Raw genomic sequence first — 22,086 nt, 5'->3', positions numbered from 1 at the left:
AACAATGAACGTTAATAACGATTACGTAATGTAATAGCTGAAATTTTCAAAATTGGATTGTCATTTGGTAGCGAACAACAATTTTCGACAACGTTACGGAACGGAACAACGCGTGCTCCGTTCCGTACGAAGCCGCTCTATCTCTCGCCTCTTGTTATCCGTGTCATCATGCAAGGCGTCGAACACAAATAAATCTCTTACCTTCTGTAGGTGGGCGGGTATTTGTAGTAATGCGGCGGATGAGGGTGAGGATGAGAATACGTCGGCGGATAACACAGATCCGGATATTGCGGCGGCGTGCCGTAGTACTGCGGGCAATACGTCCTATAAAAGCCGCCACCTGTAACAAACGATTGTTCATTCATTCTTGCATGTGTTACGTACAATCACAAGATAGTCGTCCGCGGTAAGTAAACTTCGGCTATTCGTTCGATAATTACACGCATCACTTTAAGAGCCTATTAAAGGACGATATTATTATTCACCAAGAGAGAATATCCTCTTCGTACAATTAAAGTTTAAAGCCCGCTCTAGACGATCTATAATTCGTAATAAAATTTAAAACAAAATTCTATTTATAATTTTATGTGTCACATATATTCTCATGTATATGTGTGTATTCTGATGTGTATTTCAAATATGTATGTGTTCTATTTCTTCAAATTATAAATATAATTCTGTCTTGAATTTTGTCGCGAAATATAGATTGTTTAAAACAGATTTAAATATCGCAGAAAATTTAAATGCAAGTAATGTTAAAAAATGATAAGCTCAAGCAAGTAACCACGTTGATTTCTACTTAATAAAATACATGTGGCTAAAATTGTTTTAATACATTATATTCAATGATTCAGAGAATTCTTCCCCTAAAGACCTACATATCTTTCTCATTGGCCGTAGCATTAATATATAAAGACAATGTCTATGAACGTGCTATATTTCCTATCTTGATATAGCGTTTCGAAGATAGCGAGCGCTATATTATCGAAGATACTGATATCTCCATCCAATTAATTCGTAAGTGCTCGCTCTATTAGTCCCGCACTCACATCAATGCGCTCCATAATTTTAGAGTCGCTTATTATACGCTAATGTCTATAATATCGTAGCGCAACATACTATTTACGCGCACAAAAAACGCAGAAAAATATGCTCCCGCTCGGTTTTAATCTTGAACCGACGCACCGTTCTTGTCCGATTTAAAAATGGCTAATGCGCTTCGCTTTTTGCATTCTGATGCAAGCGTGCAGCTTTTACAGCACATTTACGATTCTTTGCCGAAATGCAGAAAAAAAAATCTTTCATTAAAATCAAGTGTAATCCCATTGCCAGGAAACTTTTCATAAATTTTAGCAATGTGACTCGCGTTTTTGAGTAAAAAGTTCACGTAAAGAGGAAACCCAAAAATTGTTGACGTAACGCGAGACGCGAATAAAAAAGAAATTAAAATATAAAAAGAGGAGAAATAAAATGGTTAAGCTGCACGTTTGCCATCACGCACCACTTTTATGCGTTGCAAGCTTAATATGCATCTGTGCGCGCACCCGTTAATGCATTTCCAGCATTAGATAATCGCGCTATGTTGAACGTTACACGATAAAATCGTTAATGCAAATGCGAGATCTGACACATTCCCCCAGTGAGACACATTTGCCTGAGCGGCAAATCTGCCTGACGAACCGAATTAGTGAAATCTATCTGATATGTGAAAGGTAGAGATTATCTTAAGATGCACGCGAGTCATGCGATGTAGCTCGAATAATTTGCAGCATTGTTACAGCAATAGTTTACTTTGAGAAGTGATTAATATTCTTCTCAACATCAAAGACAGATTTTTGCAGAAAATAAGTACTAAGCAAAATTGAAAATTTATTTCATCTTGACAGAAAATACACTTTTAGCTTCTCGTTATCAAGTTAAAAATTAAAAAATTAAACTAATCTTGATTAAAATAATAACAGAAAATAGTAACTAAAAGCAAGGAATTAAAAGAAAAAACTTGATGAAAAAATGTTAATGCAAAAATATTTGTATGTGAATTAAAAAATTTCAATATTAGGGGAAAGTAGAGTAAAACCGGGTAATTTTTTGGATTTGTCTTTCTACAAAAAATTAGAGTAAAAAAAATTTTTGCTGATCGTTAGTAGTCTTTAGTGGACTTTAAACTATGAAAAAATTAGGCTAGCTGAAAAAAAATACTTGGTTACCAAGGATAACAAGATTTTTTGGAGAAAATACACGGTTTTGCACTACCGGTAGGGCAAAACCAGGTACCCATTTGAAAACATGTAAAACACCATGCAATTACAAAATCTAGATTTATTTTAATCAAAATACAAAGATGTATTCTATTGACAAAAATTACAAATAAAGATATCCTCTTGTTCTACATTGCTGCAGGACTTTCTTATTTTAATTTTTTAACTGTAGGGGTTTCAAAAAGCTTTTTTTTAGTGGTTTTTTTTTCTGAGGAGTTTTCATTTCCAACTGCTTTTTGTAGGGAGACAAAGTCAGGATAATGGTTTTTTCTCTTTTCATTACATGAAATGTGCAGGTACCCGTTTTTGCCCTAACACGAAGAAAATAATAAACACGGCGGTTGTATATTCCGGCGTACAAAGTGACGATCAAAACTAATGCGATATACTTTCTAATATGTACAGAATGCAATGCTGCATTTACCGAAGCAGATGCTCTGTGTAAAAAAAGGCGATAATCTTTTATATAAAAGGTATAACTACTCGATTATTGCACTGATATCGATCTTTTTTGGCCCGAAAATTTTGAACTTCTTTCAAAAAAAAAAAAATATCGTGTGCACGCTTCATCTCAAAATAATGATGGCATCAATCTGTAACTAATAATACGATTTAGCCAAAGATAGTAACACTTATCACGAAGAAACAGAGGTACCCCGGTTTGACCCGCCTACCCGGTTTTACCCTACTTTCCCATATATATAATTTTTTTTTCTATAAAAAGTTGAAAAGTATAATAATAAAAAAAGACAATTTTCTTTTTCTCAACGATGTCTTCAATTATTATTAATATTGTGTACTTTATCGTGTATTAATTATTAGTAACATACCTGTACTGCTTGTGCCTCCAGAAGTCGTGGAAGTGGCGACCAGATCATCCGAACCCTCTGAATTTTGTGGAGGCGTGGGCGTTGGTTCTGGAGGTGGACCCTTAACGGGCGGTAAGGTCGGTGGTGGTGGAGGTGGGTGCTGTATCAGTGGACCAGCCGGCTGATAATACCCTGTGAACAAAAGAGCAAGGTGTGCACTTTCCTAACTGATCGTCCTTCACTGCTAATTTTCAATATCGTCTTTCAAACTGCTGTACAATCACGTTTTATCTACGTTATACAAAATATTTTTTTATTAGTCTATAATAAGAAATCTAGATTATATTTAAGAGATTGCAGTTATTATATGTGTATATAACTTTGTGTCTGTGTGTGTTTTTATATAAATTTTATTATTATAGAGCAAAATAAATATCGATTTAAAATAGATTATTTTTTCTCGGAATATTTATATAATCATTCGATTTCTATATATATATATATATTATCAATCAAAATGATTTCGGATACGTAGAGAAAATACGATATAATTTCCGCAATTTTAGATTTGTAAATTAATTATGCATGCGATAAATTTTTTACAGTTTTAAATATGCTGAAGGCATTATAGAAGAGTATCGTGAATCACAGCGTTGATTGAATAATATCAAAACGATATACTTCATAGTTGATAATCGTGGGAGCGCGAATAAGTCACGTTAATTCCCTCTAATCCTTTTGTTCGTTCAGATTTATCTCTTGGCATCGCTTTACGCGTTTTTCAACATTCGTTCTGCGTCGCGATTTTGCGTATCGCCTATTTTAATGAAAAAAAAAAAGATAATAATAATAATAATTAAACTTTCGAAGCAGCGCAAAACGTGCACGAACACGGATCGTGCACGAACACGGATCGCGTTTCTTCTTTCATTCTTTTTTTTTTTTTTCCTTCAATGAGCGAACGAAGGAAACCGGCTTTCTCCGCGTGAGAGGAACCGACAATATTCCGCGATCCTCGTGTTGCGTATCATCGATTATCTGAAAGATCGTTCGCCATTTACTTTGTCCAATCACGACCTTATGTAGGTTAAACGCGTCTCGCTCGCACGCATACACGCATCGAGAGGAGATGGGTGCAGCATCCGAGCGTATTCGCGACGATCTGATTGGAGCCGCGCCGAACGGATGGGGTCACGCGATGGACAAAGTGAACGTGATATTTTTTTTGCCACAATTTCCTGCTAGTAGCGTTGCATGACAATGTAATTGTAAACATCGACCACATGTATGGTTAACCACTGCATGATTGATAAAGATTTGTTTTGTTATCGTTGCTACCGTTGTTAAAAGATTGCATCCGAGATAATTAATTCAAACTTCTTTTTAATTTTTTCATTGATCAAAAATAGGAATTTGATCGATTATTAATGACAATTTTTTATCAGTCAATAATTTCTTACTCTGTGCTTCTACCACATTCAACTTTCCGACTTGTGACGTAAATTCTTAGAAGATATCAATTGAAGAAAATAAAGATAAAGATCAAAGATAAAGCTTCTGTACAGTCTATTAGCGTGGTTATTACGATCATTGTGATTACTTTTAGCAGCGTGCATTTTTTTCCATATTTATTTCAATACGACAATAAGATATATTTATAGATATAACAATATACAAAGCAATTGGATTAATAAAACTGGATGCGCGAAACTTTTAAAATATCTCGGAAATAAACTTTTTATTCCAACCATTGTGTGTACCATTAAATTAAAAGTATGTTTACAATTCTAATTATAGTGCGTTTTTCAACGCATATTTATGCGTTACTTTACACGTCACGTGCAACGCGATCGCTGATAACGTTCGCGTTCAACTTTCCAACTTTGTTGCACAATTATATCAGTCAGACATCATTGAACACCGCAGCTTCCGCGGGACACGTAAGCAGAAAACCAAAGTTTCGCAAATGCATGAACCGAGCAAAACAACAAACGACTTTCTCGAATCTCCTTACCAGAGACTTGCGTGCAGTCGAAGATAAAGATTCTGATGATGTCACGCGGTTAAACTTACTCGCGCTGTTAATGTCGAAGCTGTTAACGAACTATAACCGGTGACGGATTTAAAGCTACAGGCGTAACGACATTTAAGAGTTCTACCGAATGCATCAATATTTTTCCTTATTACTTACTGATAGTTACTTACAAATAATATCGTGCTAATATAAATAGTAATACAAAAAACTTAATTAAATAAAATTAATTAAATAAAATATAATAATAATAACAAATATTTGTAAATTCACAAAATAGTATAGATTTTCTATTAAATCTTTTAAAGATGAATCTGCTGTGAAATATGAAACATTCGACTATAGATCGTACAATAATTCAACGGATTCAACGAATTGGTGAAGAAAATCGGCGCCACCGCATAGTTCATTCATTAATGCTTCACGGCACCTCGATTTAATTGGCTTCGTTAAAAACGCATTTGTTAAGCCAACACGTGTAGAGACAAGCCGTGAATCGAATATCGGGGCGCCCGAAAGGCCAAAGTTGAAGACGAATGCCGGTCTCTGCGAATGACGTCACGCGACAATCGATACTGCTTGCGCACATCGATACGCAAGCAAGTGCCGAACCGCTGTCGTCAAATTTATTAACCATTCAATAAGATTCTACGGCAATCATTGCGGATCTCGCCGGATATATCGTCAAGCAGAATGAAAGGAACAATTGCCCCTTGGCAGCAATCACAGATATTTCGGAGAAGCGCGATTCACTTATCGTGAACGCGTGATAATCCTCCTTTCGACTTCATGTAACAAACGATTATCTCGATAAAAGAACAAAAGATAACAAAAATTATTTATAATGATAATTTGGTTCGGTCAATTAAATAATCGCGTCTAATAATATCGTCGACATGTTAGTATAAAAAAAAAAATTATCACTTCGATCTCTCACACTGGCTTATCTGGCTTTCAGGGATTTATTGAATGTCCATTTAATGTTCCTGGTTTTTGTATTATTTTTGTATTATTTAATTAAACCGATTTTTGTTCGATTTCTATCAGCATAAAGTTTTCTCACTTTGATAATAACGCAAGTTAGAGATTACTTTCTCTCACTCCCTAAAAATTCTTCGCTAAATTCATTTGCGCAATCATCCTGTTATATTATATTTACTTCAATTCGACCTTCGGCTCGCTAAGTACTCCGAGTCGCAGGCAGCCGGTTTCCCTCCGCGGTAAACGCAGAAACGGCGAACGCACACACCAGGCTACTAATTTACCTCGTATCGCCGGTAGCGGCGAAAGGCGCGCGCTTATTCGAGATTATGCCAATTAAAGGTGCGTACGTAATTTCGCGAGTGCGCGACGCGGCATGCTCGGGTCAAAGTCGGAGATAAAGTCGGGCCAAGGATGGCACGCGCGACCGACTTTGCGTGTCTCGCGGCTCAACTTTTCGACGTCGAGGATGGAGAGAGAGAGAGAGAGAGAGAGAGAGAGAGAGAGAGAGAGACGGATTCTCTCTCTGTGGATCGCCGTGTAACAGAGATATTCTCTCGCGCGGTTGTATCGGTCGGAACAATTCAAGGATACCGCGAGGACATCGTCTACGCGTATTAAGGTCGCCGAGACTGGTTCGAGGAGATACATCGCCCAGATATCGTATCGTCGCTCGCGTTTCTCGATCCGCTTCTGAGGATCGCGGAGTTTCTCGAAAATTGATCCCGGAGATTGAACCGTTTGTCGTGCGTCCTTATTGGTGTGTGTGTATTGACTTTGTTTCGTTTTATAGTTGAAATTTTCTAGCTCCAATATGCTGGAATAAATATTTGTCGTGAAAATCTTTACGCAAGTTGTTATTGTATCTTTCAGTATCTTTTACGTATTAGAAAATTGTGTATTCTTTTAATTACAACAAACAATCTCAAATATAAATATATCTTTCTCGGACTTGTGGGTTAGATATTGATTGGGTAATAATTTCAATAATGCTCTAATAAACGATTCTGATTTACGCGTCAATTACAGACGTTCGGAGCGTATCCAGATTTACCTACCACCGTCCAACATTATCCAGGTCATTAACGACTAAATGAGATCATCGCAAGCATCGCGCTGCATTTTGCTCGTGGTTGCATTAAATAATCATAAATTTGCGAGTCATCGTGATGTAGTGCAGCTAATAGTAAAGCTTGTTAAAATCGACGTTTAATATCGCCGCGTATAGTAAATGGAGTCAAACTAAATTATACGAAGGAGGATATCAGTTGTAGCAAACGAGATACAGAAATACTTAGAGACCGGTGTCTGATCAATCCGCCATTTGTAATCCGTCTTTATTTCCTCGTGATAAAATTAACGTAAATTAATATAAAACGCAGTCACTATCAAAAAAATAAAAAGCTAAGTAATGCGATTAATTAACAATTAATTAATTAATTAATTAAATAACAAAAAATCAAATTCCAACGAAAAGATTGTAACGCCTTATCGTTATTTTATTAAATACACCGAAGTGTCAGTCGTATCAGAAATACAAGTTGCATGTCACATCAGCCAGACTCTGAAGGTCTCCAGCGAGGAATAAGGATGTAAATAAGAATAAAAACACCGCGAACAATCCGATGGAGTGTATTGCCCCGACAAAGTCGCTCCGAGATCGGCGGCCCAGCACTATTACTACTACTTGTTTTATCCTCGGTGTATCGGCGTGGCAAAAGTCTTGACTGGCGACTTACCTAGAGAAGTCAAGGACCGGCCAGAAGCATGTAGGTGCTGGCTGGCGGTGTCGTTGGACTCGGAATAGAGAATATCGGGAGGGGGGTCACGTCCGGATCTCTCTCTCTCTCTCTTTCTCTCTCTCTTCTAGGACGCACTCGATGGCGTGCGATAATTCGCGTTCCCCGAAACTGGAGAACACGAGATCGCGAAGGTGGATTCTCGGTGGGTTCGGACCGGAAATTCACGGGGCCGATGATGACGATGACGAGGTGGCGCGCGCGCGCGACCTCAGCACGCGATCGATAATTCGCGAATATTCCCGGCCCTTAACCGCTGTCATCCGATACGGGGACGCGGGAGGGTTCGATAAGGGTGACGGAATGGATTACTACTGGCGATACATCGCGAAGGGTCGATAGCCCAGATCGCGTTGCGGTAACGCAAATCGAGTAACGAGTCGCGCGATAGAGAGACAGTCTGTCGCAATTTAGATTCGTACGAATATCTACGATACGCAAGAGAAAAGCAACGCTATCTCAAAAGTATGATTATTTTATACATGGGAAAAGCTGAACGATAAGAACTAATGGTCTACAATAAAAGAATTAAGTGATAAAAAGTTATCATTTAGACGTAAATTGATATCATTTTACACATTTTATTGTGACCAATAAACTTGTTTAACTTTCTCTTACTTAAAAATTTTAGATATAATATAATTCTCTCACATACAAAATAATATCTAAATCTTAATATATTAGCGTGATTCAATAAGTATGTCAATATCATTTAGATCGCATGCATGATAAAAAAATTATGTAGAACGTACGGGAATATTTTTCATCTTTAACATGTATCAGAGAATTAATTACAGAGCTCTCTCAATTAACGATTCCATTTCTAGATGTCGATCCATTTATATCTGATCGCGATTAATGATCCAGCATTGACACTGATACTTGTCTTAAAGTGATCTGCTATACCTAAAATTATGCATTGGCAAGGTTGAAAGAACGGAAGATTACTAATAGATTGCGACATATGTATATACCTATATAATGACTAATTGTCATGCAAATCTTCTTCAAGAATGAGAAGGATTTACCACTATATCTCCTCCATCAGATCCTGATCAACGATATGCAAATATTCGATTGTTCGATCCTTAACCGATTATGCAATATTATCGCGCAAAATGCGCATAATATCCTACGTTTTTGCATGAAATATTAAGAATAAGATTATTAAAGAGACAAAATTACTGCAAATATTACACTATTAAAACCATGATAAAACAACTTTATGAGACAAATTTTAACAAATTGTAGAAAAACGTAGAATTTATTTTTTCATTAGAGAGAGAAAGAAAGAAAGAGAGAGAGAGAGAGAATTACTTTTATACAAAATATTATTTATAGAATTATATTTATATATAATCACACACATTATATATTATAAAATTATATAATTATTTATATAGAGTATGTATTTAAATACTTTTGTGTCAGTGTACGATTGCGAACCGAGAATATAGATACGTTCGAATGATTGCCGCGAGGCGCAAGAACTTCGCGATGACTTTTCGCCTTCGGCGATTGAAGAGAAGTCGAGATCGCGAAGTAGATAAAGTGGATTTAATTCTTGGCTCCTTATCACTTATAAGCGAGCGTAAAAAATCGACCGATAGAACCGTCCAGCAGATTCCGATGGATTAAAGGAAAAGCCCGTAGCTCTGATAACGCCGCTAAAGCTAACGTTCGATAATTGAAGACTTGAAATGCGAAAGAATCCCATGTATTTGTGTGTCTCTTACGAGGACATTCAACATTGAAGAAACTAGCTTGGAAAGTTCCGTAAGTTGCGCGCAGCGAAACTTTAAACGACTCTCGCGTAAATTTTGTTCGGAAAATTGTTAACAATCGTTGCAACGCGAAAAGTTATTAAGAGCCATCCTCCTTATAAATAATACATGTAATAAGTGTGTGTGTGATTACATATGATATTAATACACATATGTATATAAAATATAATAAATTTCTCTTATTTTTGAATACAATTATAATAATGTATATAAGCACGCGTTTTTTAATTGCAATTTTATCAAAAATTTTTATTTAAATCAGAATAAATTGAAAATTACATTTTTAGAATTTTATTGTAACATTTTCTTTGAATGCAGAAATCTAATTTTTTTATTTTTTCCATAGTATTTTCCATAAAGTAATTACGAACAAAATTATGTTTATTAATTAATAAAATAATGTAAAAGAAATAATAGCGATATTTTAATAATAAAGCAACATCAACTTTAAGTAAAGTAAAATTTTTTGAAGTAGTCAGGATAAAAATAACTTAAAGAAGTATGAATTTACAAGTATATTTTTACTCTCACGATTAGATGTTGTGTATAATAAATAATTCTACGAAAACAGAGAAATTTTAAGCGCTGGAAATCATATACATTTATTTAAAAGCAGCAATCGCTAGTATTGTGTCGTTAGTGAGATATACGATTTCCCACGAAGTGTAGGCAGGTCAATAAAGTACTCGTTGAAGAGATCAATTTTTCGCTCGAACTCCGAGTCGTCAATTACCGTCGCGCACTCGGACATCCTTTACTTTCATTACACGATAATTTATTCGTGGCGGTTCTCGATAAGATCAACTTTGACTTTTGTCGTCTCAAGGCTTTTACCGCGAATATATTCGATCTGTCTCTCCGAATTTAATTTTCATTGGTCATATACTTGTTGATTAATTACTATAATTTTTTATCATCTAAATTACGCGTGCGAGTTATAGAAATACGCGCGTCTTTCGACATGTTAAAGGAGTAAAATTAACGGAAATAATAAATACGATAATATAGTCATTGAATTTAGAAATATTAAATACCCGATAATTTAAAAAATTGTGCGATAAGTATATCTTTATTGGCAATATTATATTATGTCATATGACAGTTTAATAACATTAAGTAATATTCGTTATTTTTCGATGAATTTTTCTTATCCAAGTATCATGGCTTTCGACCTTACGATATCGTAAAATGGATTTAAGCATATCCTCTTCTTATTTTTTTCAAAGCAATTTTTAGCTCGATAACATAAACTAATATTTCTGTCTTTATTTTATCTTTTATTACAATATATATTACATACGAATGATTATAAATCATCGTAAATATACACAAAAGTTCTTATCAAAATTATTTATAGAAATTATTTTTGTTCAAACTATTTTTTCTATATGTGTGCATTTCTTTAAATATTTAATTAGAAATTTGTATAAATAAAAATAAACTATATTTATTCTTATTTATGATGTTTTTCTGACCATATTTCCGACAATGTATAACTATCATATGTGAAATATAATTTATCTGTCAACCGCACACTAATAAACCTAACTGCGCACCATATTTTCCTTGACACGTTTCCATTCTACTTTTCTATTTGTGCTCTTGTGTGTTCATTTTATGATTATTTTCAATATTCATCATCTTGTGAAACTATTTTGTAAAATTAAAAGCTTTTAAATAACAAATAATAATACTATTACATAAAGATTTTTTAAAATAAATACATAAAATAAAATATATGTATTATTTTTATTCTAATATCTAAAATAATATTTTAATTTTACGTACTTATTATATGTTAAAAAGGTGTAGAAATAAATCTTTTTTGAGTTTTTCACTTTAAATTTTATTTTCAGTTTTTTACTTTAAAATTGAACACCACCTCTTCGAAAACTATCTATCGCTTTCAATCATGACCTCGGTCGTCATATAGTCATTTGCTAATTATAATATCAATAAAAAAAAAAAGATTAAGAATATATCCACCCATTATGCTTATTATTATAGTAAACCTCTTTTCGATCGTCTGACATATCAGACGAGTGAGCGTAGGAAATATCCAACGTTGTTAAGAACTCTACAAATTTCGGACAAAAGCTTTCGGGCGATCGAAAGTCTAATTGTTATTCGAGATCCTATTAATAATCATTGCAGCGTGCGTAGGAATTAAAAAACCCGTCGACAATTATGGTTCCTCCTCGCCGTCGCGTGGGACGTGAAGGAAAAACAAGATTGGCGATGTCGACACGAGCGGAACCGACAGACGAAAGCCGTCCGTTCACCTCGGCAATGACGTCAATCATCTGCCAAGATATTCGACGAATTGACGTATGATCGGGTCAGGTACCGAAACCAGGAAGTGCCAAATCCTCGTCGCTACGAGATATCGCCGTGAGAAAGCTGATCGGAGACTATATCGTCAGATAAGACAAGGTGAAACTTTTTTCTTCTTTTCTAGGATATCGCACACGATCGCGCGGACTCACGTGATTGTCATTCATCGAACAGCGCACGATTAAACTTTCGCGATTTTAATCTTCTAGTATCAAAGTTTTACAAATTCTTCTTCAAACTATCCTTTTTCGATGCTTCAAAGAAGAGACGATTAGTCGATAAATTCTATTACACGTGATTATGATTTCATTTTAATAGCGAAACAAAGAATCTTGTTAAGTTTTATAAACGATTGAGAAAGAGTTTCTCTCTCGCGTGTTAAGCTCTGCAAATGTAAATAGATAGCAAAGTTTTACGCATTTAGTTTAATTTTAATTTCATTCAATTGAATAAAACTCACAGATGACGGCTCACATCATTGTGCTTGAAAATAACTCGTATGACAAAGTACCGTAGTATCCTTTTCCTTCGGACGAACTTTAGAAATCGGCTATCTCAGCTTTAGCACGAAGAGAGATGCACGACTGCTTTTATTCGAAGGAAGACTTCCAAAATGCATTCCCATTATTCACGACTTCGGGGTGCAGTTTAGCTGCGCTGTCCGTATGATTATAGCTTTATTCTGCGAGCCTCACTGTCGAGCAACACAATTAAACTTTGTTATGCAGTTGTGCGCAGTGTCAGGATGAAGACACTCAAGAAATTAATTATGTTTGTTCATTCGTCGCGCAGATACACCGCTCTACAACTCTGTCGGATTTACCAAATTCAATTTCCCGTTTGCATCGATCTTTCCCGTCGCGGCCATTGTGCCAATAATGCAGGATGCTCGCCATTCTTCGAGACTACAAGCTTAACGTGTAACATTCATTTCGCCCTCTCTTTTTACAAATAAATGTTTTCCCATCAAAGCTTCTCTCAATTTGTATTCCTATAAACGCATAAATATTAATCAATACCGAATGTGTACTTTAGTCGATTCGATTAGAGGAAAGCAGAGAATGTTGCTTGAATTAATAGAACCAAAGTTGAGTGATAAAATCGACCCTATAATTCGAAGGCTCCAAGTAGTCGCATCTCCTAATCAGTGTATCGACTTTGTCGTCGCATTACAATCGAATCGACAAGTCCATGACTCATGTAGCATAGGTTGAATGCGTATGACAGGCTTTCCTTTCGCTCTCGAAAATCGTCATTAACGCCTGCTTTCGCGATTTTTCACAGATTAATCGCGAAAAGTGTAACAGATAAGGTATATAATCATAATAAGCGATGAATATATCGAGCGCGGACTAAACGCTCGTAGTGTCGAAGAAACGTTGACATCAGCGGAGGATTTTGTGCCGTTAGTAGGCCAATGACTTCTCGTCGCAGTGCGAGTACGTTCCTCGGTACCAAATCCGCTCTAAAAACAACGGCGCGACAAGTCGGGCGCGGATACGACACGCTCGCGTACATTACGACGGCTCGGGGCGCGAATTAATCGCGCTGCGAGCTCGCCGTTCCCTCTTTACGCAACAAATTTTACGAGATTTCTTTTCCGAGACTTTCGTGTAAATCTAGTTAAAGATCCTTCCCTTAATATCTCGGAGAGACGGACCTGATCTTTGAAGTTACAGATTTTGAATTAAATAGCGCGATGTCTCGTTCCTCTCTTTCTTCCGCGAGTCTCATTAAATTCTTCGACCGGGTGTTGCATCTTTCATTTACGATAGCGATCTGCATGTAGACGTATGCTTGCGAAAGTACAGCGTTCAAATAGTGCGAACAACGGCACGCGACTCGTCACGATGCAAAACAGACGCGGATAAAGCGCTTGGATGCGCGATCGTTTCACTTCAATAGTCGACGCTACATTTCTCATTGATCCATGATAAACGACGTTTCTCTCGAGTGGAACGTTATAAATCGTTTTGATTATGCGTGCAGTCGATTGTACAGCGTTTACGCGGTCGTTTGACATTGATACAGATTAGTCAGTCATTCCACCAGAAACTGAGACCCTCTCTCATCAGTTTCACCTTGTCGATTAAGGAGAGAGAGAGAGAGAGGGAGAGTGTCGGGATAATATATGTTTTATTCATCGCGCGAAAGCTGTACGCTCTGAAAAATTTTTAAATCAAATATGTCAATATATATATATAGGTCGTTAGAATGAAGATGTATTGATATTTTAATATTTCTAGAAATTTTGCAATTATCAGAAAGAACTGTTAATTATTTATACGGAGAACGAGAATTATAATTTTTGTTACAGTAATCGTAATTATATATTTTAGCGTTCTCAAAAAATATTTTTATCGAAACTTAATGTTATTAGATAGAATAGTTTCATATTTATCTAGAGATAGATAACTATTTACAAATTGCTTATATTTCATATATGGTCTGCAAAAATTACATTCTCTTGTAAATTTGAAAAGAAGTCTTTTATACAAAATAAAAAAATTTTTTACAGAATCTGCAAAGAGATAGAAAAGAAAAATAAAAAAATAAGAGGGCAAAAAAATGGCAATGTAAAATATTATTGCTTGAATTTATCAACTAATAAAGATCGTTTCTTCCAACAGCCGCGTATCTCAAACAGTGTGTACATGATCCTTAATCAGTTAATAAAAAAACATTGAGTGTGATCTTCATGTTAGATATATAGACTTGATCTCTCGGATGATTTATTAGAATGGATTACGCGTTAAATTGATGTAAACGCGAAATTTGGACTCGCTAAAAAGATCGATGCGATCGTGGCGGCCGAAAGGAAGATAAATCAAACGGAACGCGAACAATCGAAATGCGTGCTATGGCACGTGACACCGGCGGGGGATTTGTGCCGTTAGTGGGTCAACAACTTCGCGTTCTGTTTTCACGCTCTGCGGATTTTGTTCTCGCTAAACCTACCGGCGAGATGAAGTTGCGAGTTCTGAACGTATGTACAATCGCTCGTGCTGCAAACTGATCAAATGTACAAACGATCGAATGTTTCTCTTTATCCATCTTTCGATATTTGCCTTATAATGTGTCGCGAAAATCGACACGAGTGTTTGTTAGCGATATCGAATAAAACGGCAAAATTTTGTCCCGGTTGTTTAATAATATATCGTGTAATTCTTTAGTTAATAAAGACAATAAATTTTTTAAGTAATAAAAAGACGACACATTTTTTCAATTCTCTCTTGTCAACGTCGATAAAAGTTAATTACTTCATTCACAGATATTTAACGCTTGCAAATAAAATGTCACAGAATTATTAACAGAATTCAGATCGTATAAAGTTCTCTTACGTTTTAATATTTGAATTCGTAATCTATTATTCGCATAGCTTTGCATAAATTCATAAGAAAAGAATCGCTTAGTTACACTCCTAAAAATAAAATTTTCTTTGAGATACTTTTCAAACGCTATTGTTGAACAAAGATATACTTTTACTTATATTATATTCAATTTTGATATTATATAGACAATTTAATTCTCTTTGTTTCATAAAAATAACATTGAATTTATTTAACTTTTAACTTATAAATTTTCTCGAAAAAAGAGAGAAAATTCAATTTCACATTTGCTGTATATTGTATATCATCGGCTCTGATCGTCAAACACTGCAGTTCATCATGGAAAATTGATTATACGAGATATCGCGAGTGAAAAATGGAATGACAATTTAAAATGTTGATAGCGAAACAGGAACAGATTGAACTAGATGTCATGAATAAGTGTAATGAGCAGCAGGGCGGGAAGGGGAACATACAGATTACCGCCATCGTGAGAGATTTGTGCCGTTAGTAGGCCAGGCATCGCCATGATTTCGCGCGAGACATATTTCGTTCTCGTCGAATCTACTCGCGATGAGACGCAGTCGTTTATTTCGCGTGCGAGAAAGAATCGCCTGTCTTGTATATGTCACATTTTTATCCATAGTATTCAGCGGACAAATGCGTTACTGTATAAGATACAGAGTATAACAGATAGAAATCCTATTTCTTCCGTGGATTTGCACATCAAACAAATGCAATGATGAAGCATTTTTAGATGTATCGTTGCTTTTTAACTATCATTCCTATCATTAATATTACATCATGTCGTAATAAAAATGATTCAAGCTCAGAGAGATTTCCTGAAATAACTGATATATGTATGTCATAATTAAATACTTATATACGAGATATACTATTAGTTTCATAGCTCAATAAAACGGCTAATAAAGCTATGTCTAAATGTCTGACATATTACATTTTTAACATTTCTTATTTTCACTTACTGATCTCCTTCCGTCTATCGTTAATTATTGAATTGTTTCTGAATGAATCTGAAAAGACGAACGAACAGAAAGTGTAGCGAAAAGTAGCTCGGCCCGGATTCGTTCCGGGGCGACTTCGTTATTAAAAGATTAATCGCGAAGTTTCCGTCACCGAGTTTCGGCGAGGAAGAATCCCGGCAAGACAATGGGGCGACTTCTTACGTGAGTAAGGTCGCCGGGTAAAAGGACACTTCGAAACAACAATCCGCGCTCCGATATGGTCTTTTCGTGTTTCAGAGACGACTACTACCTTTTCCTTCCAGCAATCATCGTGATTACCACCGGCAAGTTGAAGCAGTTAACGAGAGGGGAGCCGTCGAGAAGTAACTATCGACCCGCGTAGAATTGCAAGTCGGGACACTACCGTATGGTTTATGCCGTTACTAGGTCAACTCGTTCGAGCGCATTTAAGAGCCGAAAAGAACCTAACCGCCGAGCCGTTCGATCGATCATAATTAGCTCGCGATTAATATCTATTTGCTGTCCGACGAGCGATATCGAGAAGAAAGAAAAAAATAAGAAACGATCATCGCGAAAGCGTTCCCAAAGGTCCTCGCTTTCACCCCGTATCTTCTCGCGATCCAGCACTGCAGTTTCTAAGTTTCCGTCGAAGAATATAGAAACTGACATGTATATATATATATATATATAGTAAGTATAATTTTGTAAAATATCGAATTTATTACGATTTAAAATGACTAAAATAACATACGTGTGTTATTTTAAAATCTCTATATTTAAAAACTTTTTCCTTCTTTTGATATGAAATCATTATAGCTACTTTTAAAAATGTTAAAATTAGGAAAACGTGTATGTGCGAAATAAGAAAAGACTTATATAATCTCTAATTAATTTAATGTCAGCACTTTTTCTTGAAAAGAAAATAATAGTCAGCAGCGCTTCTCGAAAGAGAAGCAATCAATATCGTCCATTTTGTCTTTATATAGGTTTAGTTATACAGAACTATTGATATAAGTAACAAATAATGGTATCTAATAGTAAATAAACGATATCTCTTATAAACATTATTTCATTTTATTTTTCGGAGATACACAAAAATATCTTAAAATTATGATGTAATCAATCCTGATATCCTTTCGCATTTCTCTATCGGAAATATAAGATTTAATTAAACAAAATAGTGGCATATGTAATTATATATAATAGAGTATATATAATTACATATGCCACTATTTTGTGTTTAATTAAATCTTTTTGATATAAACATGCAAAAGCATATCATTGATTAAATGACAATTTTAAGATATTTTTGTATAGCAATATTCAATCCTAGTTTTAAATCGAATATCTACTGCGATGCAAGAAATAGATTTCCGTCAAGTCGCAAAACTGCATTCAAAAAGTAAGAAATCTTTCAAGTCGTAAAACAATTCAGTCCACACATCCGAGTTATCACTTAACCACGCGCGTGCTTTCTTTCAATATATAACGTGTGATAGAAGAAACTCTCGACTCTATAAAGATTTCCACCCAGTTTTTCCCTCGACGTTTTCACGGTGGTCAAGAATATATACAGTGCAGTCCGCGATTATGATTCAACGGAGCGAGATATCCGTCGAATACTTGTTGACATCATCATTTTCACCAGCTCCAAAGTTTTATTCAGGAAACAAAAGAATCTTTCGCTCGTAAAAACAACACTCGAACTAGTCATACGAATGATAAAATCGCGGTCGATTTGTAACTTTTTGTAAGATATATCATTTTACTTATCTCGTAATTAAATGGAAAATATGTGACTTTTATAAATTGAAGAAAATCCGGCTACAGATTTTTACTCGTCTTCAAGCGATTGTAACCTATTAATTCTCATGCTCCAAATTTCGATAGGTAATCAATAGAGCCTCGAAATTGACGAGGTTTTATCGCAAGGCTGTTGTATTAGAGATGCATTCGGGCAAGAGATACAGTTTTCTTAACAACGCGATCACAGACAGAAATTTTATTTAAATTTAGCAAAAATAATATCGTAATGTTTCTGTATCAAAAATAAAAAAAAATAATTATTATATAAGTAATTATTAATTATTACATAATTATTATATGACTTCTGGCGACTATTAAAAAATCCACTCTAAATTCAGGCATATCATTAAAATTAAAATTGACTGCTCTGGAAATTCTTGAGATATCTGTACATGCCATAAAAAAATTTAAAGTGTTCTCTTTTTAATATATAAATTAATCCTCCCTCATTTAAAAAAAAAATTAATTTATCTCTGATACTTCTAAATCCTCTAAAAATATCTCATAAATACATAAATAAATACGAAAAGATTAAATACATATATGTGTAGCGAAAATATTCGAGAAGAATCGGACGATCGTATTTGGCGCTAAATACACAGTGAGAATATGCGGGCCTTTGATACAATATAATGCAATAGAATTCGTGCCTACGTCGTTACTAGGCCAGCTTGCTCGCGCGAGTGCTCGCTCTATTTTCACCGTTCATCGCGTTTAATGCTTACTTTGTTGATCGTGCGACCGTCGAGAATACGCGTTGCATTAAATCCCGGGACCTATGTCGCGTCGGTGTTAGAGCTTAGTGCCTTGCTCGTTTATCAATATCAAGGCGCCACTACTTTCCTCTCTCGCCTCGTTCTCGATGTCGTTCGATAGTACAAATCGAGCGATTTAGATCAAGTAAGATGTGCCATCTCGCGTACCCTCCTTTGCGAGACGCTCTCTCGAGACCGTTGACGTCGTTTTTCGTATGTACTAATTCAACGAAACCTCTTTTACACGACACTCTCAGTGTGCGTTATTCACACATACGAATTTACACTGATACATAAGTTGTCGGTATTATCAACGTTTTTATTTATATAATATAAACAATTATTTATTAATTATTTATTAATTATTTATATAATATAAACATTTATATATAATATAAACACTTATATTATATAAACAATATTTTTATTATAAAAATACCTCGATGTGCATTATCATGGCACACTTACTGCTATGAATGTCTTTTTTAAGCTCGATGCGATAGCACAATACAAAATTTCCAAATTTATATTTGAAAACGTAACAATATTTTCGCACTGCGTATTATAACACAAATGCCTAATTAAAGCATTATTTAACATTAAAAATTAAACGGTTCCAATAAATTGAGATTCAACGATATAAGTACATAACGTTGCTTACCAAAATATTAAATATTAAACTTTTAAACTAATTATTGCGCACATTCCCAAATTATTTTAAATTTTAAATATTCAATCTAAAGTCATAATACACACATAATCATGAATAAAGTATAAGATATAATAGTATATTGTAAATTCGCGTATTTTACGATACACCGGGGAAAAAACTTCCAGACAAATTGTATCCTGATCTACCAAGCATGTGTGCGAGAAAAATTTACGCGATGCACATCTAAGAATTACACTATCGAAATTTTTAGCAACAGTAAAACTCCGGAGATGGATGTCCGCTGAGAATCATCTTTCATTCTGTGCTTATCGAATTTTTATTATCGAGAATCGCTTTTAGAGAGAAAAAGAAGAACGCTCAACCAGATGCACATTCTCGTCCTCGAAGAATGAAAAACTCAAGCAACGAATTTTAATTTATACATTTCATTGAGAAAGAGATATTTTTATTTCTCAAAAAATTATCTCCATTATATATATAGAATTAAAAATACTATAGTCAAAAATAATTACAGATTCTTCCCAATCTTCAATGAAATGCGGCAAAAAAATCTGAAAATTCTGGAAGAGAATAAAATCATAGAATTATGGACAATTAAAGTTTCGTTAAATTACAAGATTGTGCTTTTTACAGAACTCTTCTCAAACACACTTTTTCCTTCTTGAATTTATAATATCGGATTTTTGCGATATTTCTGGATAAAAGCGATAGAGGTGACGATCCTCGGTCACCAAATTCGTCACTTACTGCACTCGCACTATCGGAAGCTTGTTCTTCACATGCAGCGGTGCATACAGCGTTGACGCCCGTTCTCTCTCAACTCCCTCCTCCCTCTCACCGCCAACGGAAATTCTTTTGTCGCGTCCCGGCAGCGCGACATGCGATAGCAATATCAGGCGATAAGTGTCAAGTCTAAACCTGGCTTAACGGACGAGCGTCGACGCGGCTTTCCGCGGAGTGACGGATAGTTGCAAAATATACACGGGATACAATGGCCCCGCTTACAGATTACTCGCGCGACGCGATAAATCTGCGCGAAATGCAGGACGCGAGCAGGATTTCGAGTACGACGGTGGTGCGACGGTGTTCTATTTAGATATCAGGTCGAAATGGTAGTCGCGGTCGCGTTTCCTGCACGAGCTCTTCGATTGAGGAACACGGCAGACTTTTATAAATGTTTATGTTTTTTAATTATACACAGCTCTCTCTAAGCTAATATTATTTTAAAAATACCTAGAGGAGAAAATCATTTATTATCGTATAATTGTATAAAGATGAGATATATAATTCTCTGACAAAAAAATAATCTTCTGCACGATTTGTAAAAAAGAACATGGAGTTCAAGTTTTTATTAAAATTATAAGCTGCTTCTAGTTTTTGATATAACACGAACAACGGAATATTCTGCATTAGCGTAAAACACGATATCTAAACAAAACTATTCCATTAATTACTCCAGAAATTCTCTTAACGTTTATTTTTTCCGACTACTATCAAGGTATATGTGTGTTAAAATAAGAAACAGTAATCTTGTAAAAATACCGTAATCTCACCGTAACTAAGACTACTATGTCAGAGAATATCTTAGGGCGGCGAACATCATGTTAAACAACACTTTTCGCGACGGTGCGAGGAAAGTATGCATCCCGTATGTATGAGGTGTACGTAAAACTCGCCAGCAGTTGCAAAAGTGACGTAAAACAGGAAAAAAAGTACCGGACGAGGTAGATGATAGTGAAAAGTTTCTGCAATCACCAAACTTTGTTCAAACATATCTCGATAGTAAGTTGCCCGTAGCATAAAAAAAAAAAAAAAAAAAACCCACACTTAGAACCTCAAACTTTCTCAAAAAACATCTCTTGAGCTTGGCAAATCACTCGAGGTTTCATTTTTCAACAACCGCGAGATTTCATTTTTCACGTAGCTCTGAATAGTCGCGTAAATAAAGTCATGTTTGAGTGTAGAGAGAAACAAACGTCGCAGCTCGCAAAGAAAACGCCAAGTACTCATCGGGGTTAAACACATTTCTTGTCTGCAATATGAGCAGAGCGCGCGTAACATCTGTAGACAATATAAGATGAAACTAACATTGCACCACGAATGAACACGCCAGGTAATAAAAAGACTCGGAGTTTTTTACACTTTTTAAATCAAACAAGAATAATCCCCCTTCCCCGTCTTGACAATTTTTAATATTTAATGACATATTTTTTGAAACTTTAACATAGATAAAAAAATTTAATATTAAATTATAATTTTTTTATAAATTACTTTGAAACACGCAAAAATTTACAAAAAAAATTAATTTATTATAATACATGTTTTTCTCGAGAGACAAAGTTCATGTTATGTTTTTTAACACTAACAAAAAAAAGTACCGGACGAGGTAGATGATAGTGAAAAGTTTCTGCAATCACCAAACTTTGTTCAAACATATCTCGATAGTAAGTTGCCCGTAGCATAATTCTCGATAATCGATATTACAAAGCCGATCTCGATCAACGACAACTCACTCTCTTCGATCGTGTGTCTAAAAAAAA

At 35.2% G+C, this 22,086-nt stretch overlaps 1 protein-coding gene across 1 annotated transcript in view; it reads right to left on the bottom strand.

Annotated features, from left to right (window-relative positions):
- Window positions 1-22,086, bottom strand: part of LOC115239732 (inactive histone-lysine N-methyltransferase 2E) — a 120,764-nt gene that overhangs the window by 7,759 nt on the left and 90,919 nt on the right. Inside the window, exons 5-6 of the mRNA XM_029814419.1 lie at window positions 3,089-3,259; window positions 202-340 (exon numbers count right to left, since the gene is read on the bottom strand). Coding sequence (XP_029670279.1) covers window positions 202-340; window positions 3,089-3,259 — 310 coding nt within the window. The remainder of the gene's footprint in view (window positions 1-201; window positions 341-3,088; window positions 3,260-22,086) is intronic.

This window comes from Formica exsecta, unplaced genomic scaffold, assembly GCF_003651465.1.
Source record: "Formica exsecta isolate Colony F162 unplaced genomic scaffold, ASM365146v1 scaffold393, whole genome shotgun sequence".
Classification (NCBI taxonomy): domain Eukaryota; kingdom Metazoa; phylum Arthropoda; class Insecta; order Hymenoptera; family Formicidae; genus Formica; species Formica exsecta.
Note: the sequence above shows the minus strand (reverse complement) of the source record. Positions and strands in the feature narration are given on the sequence as shown.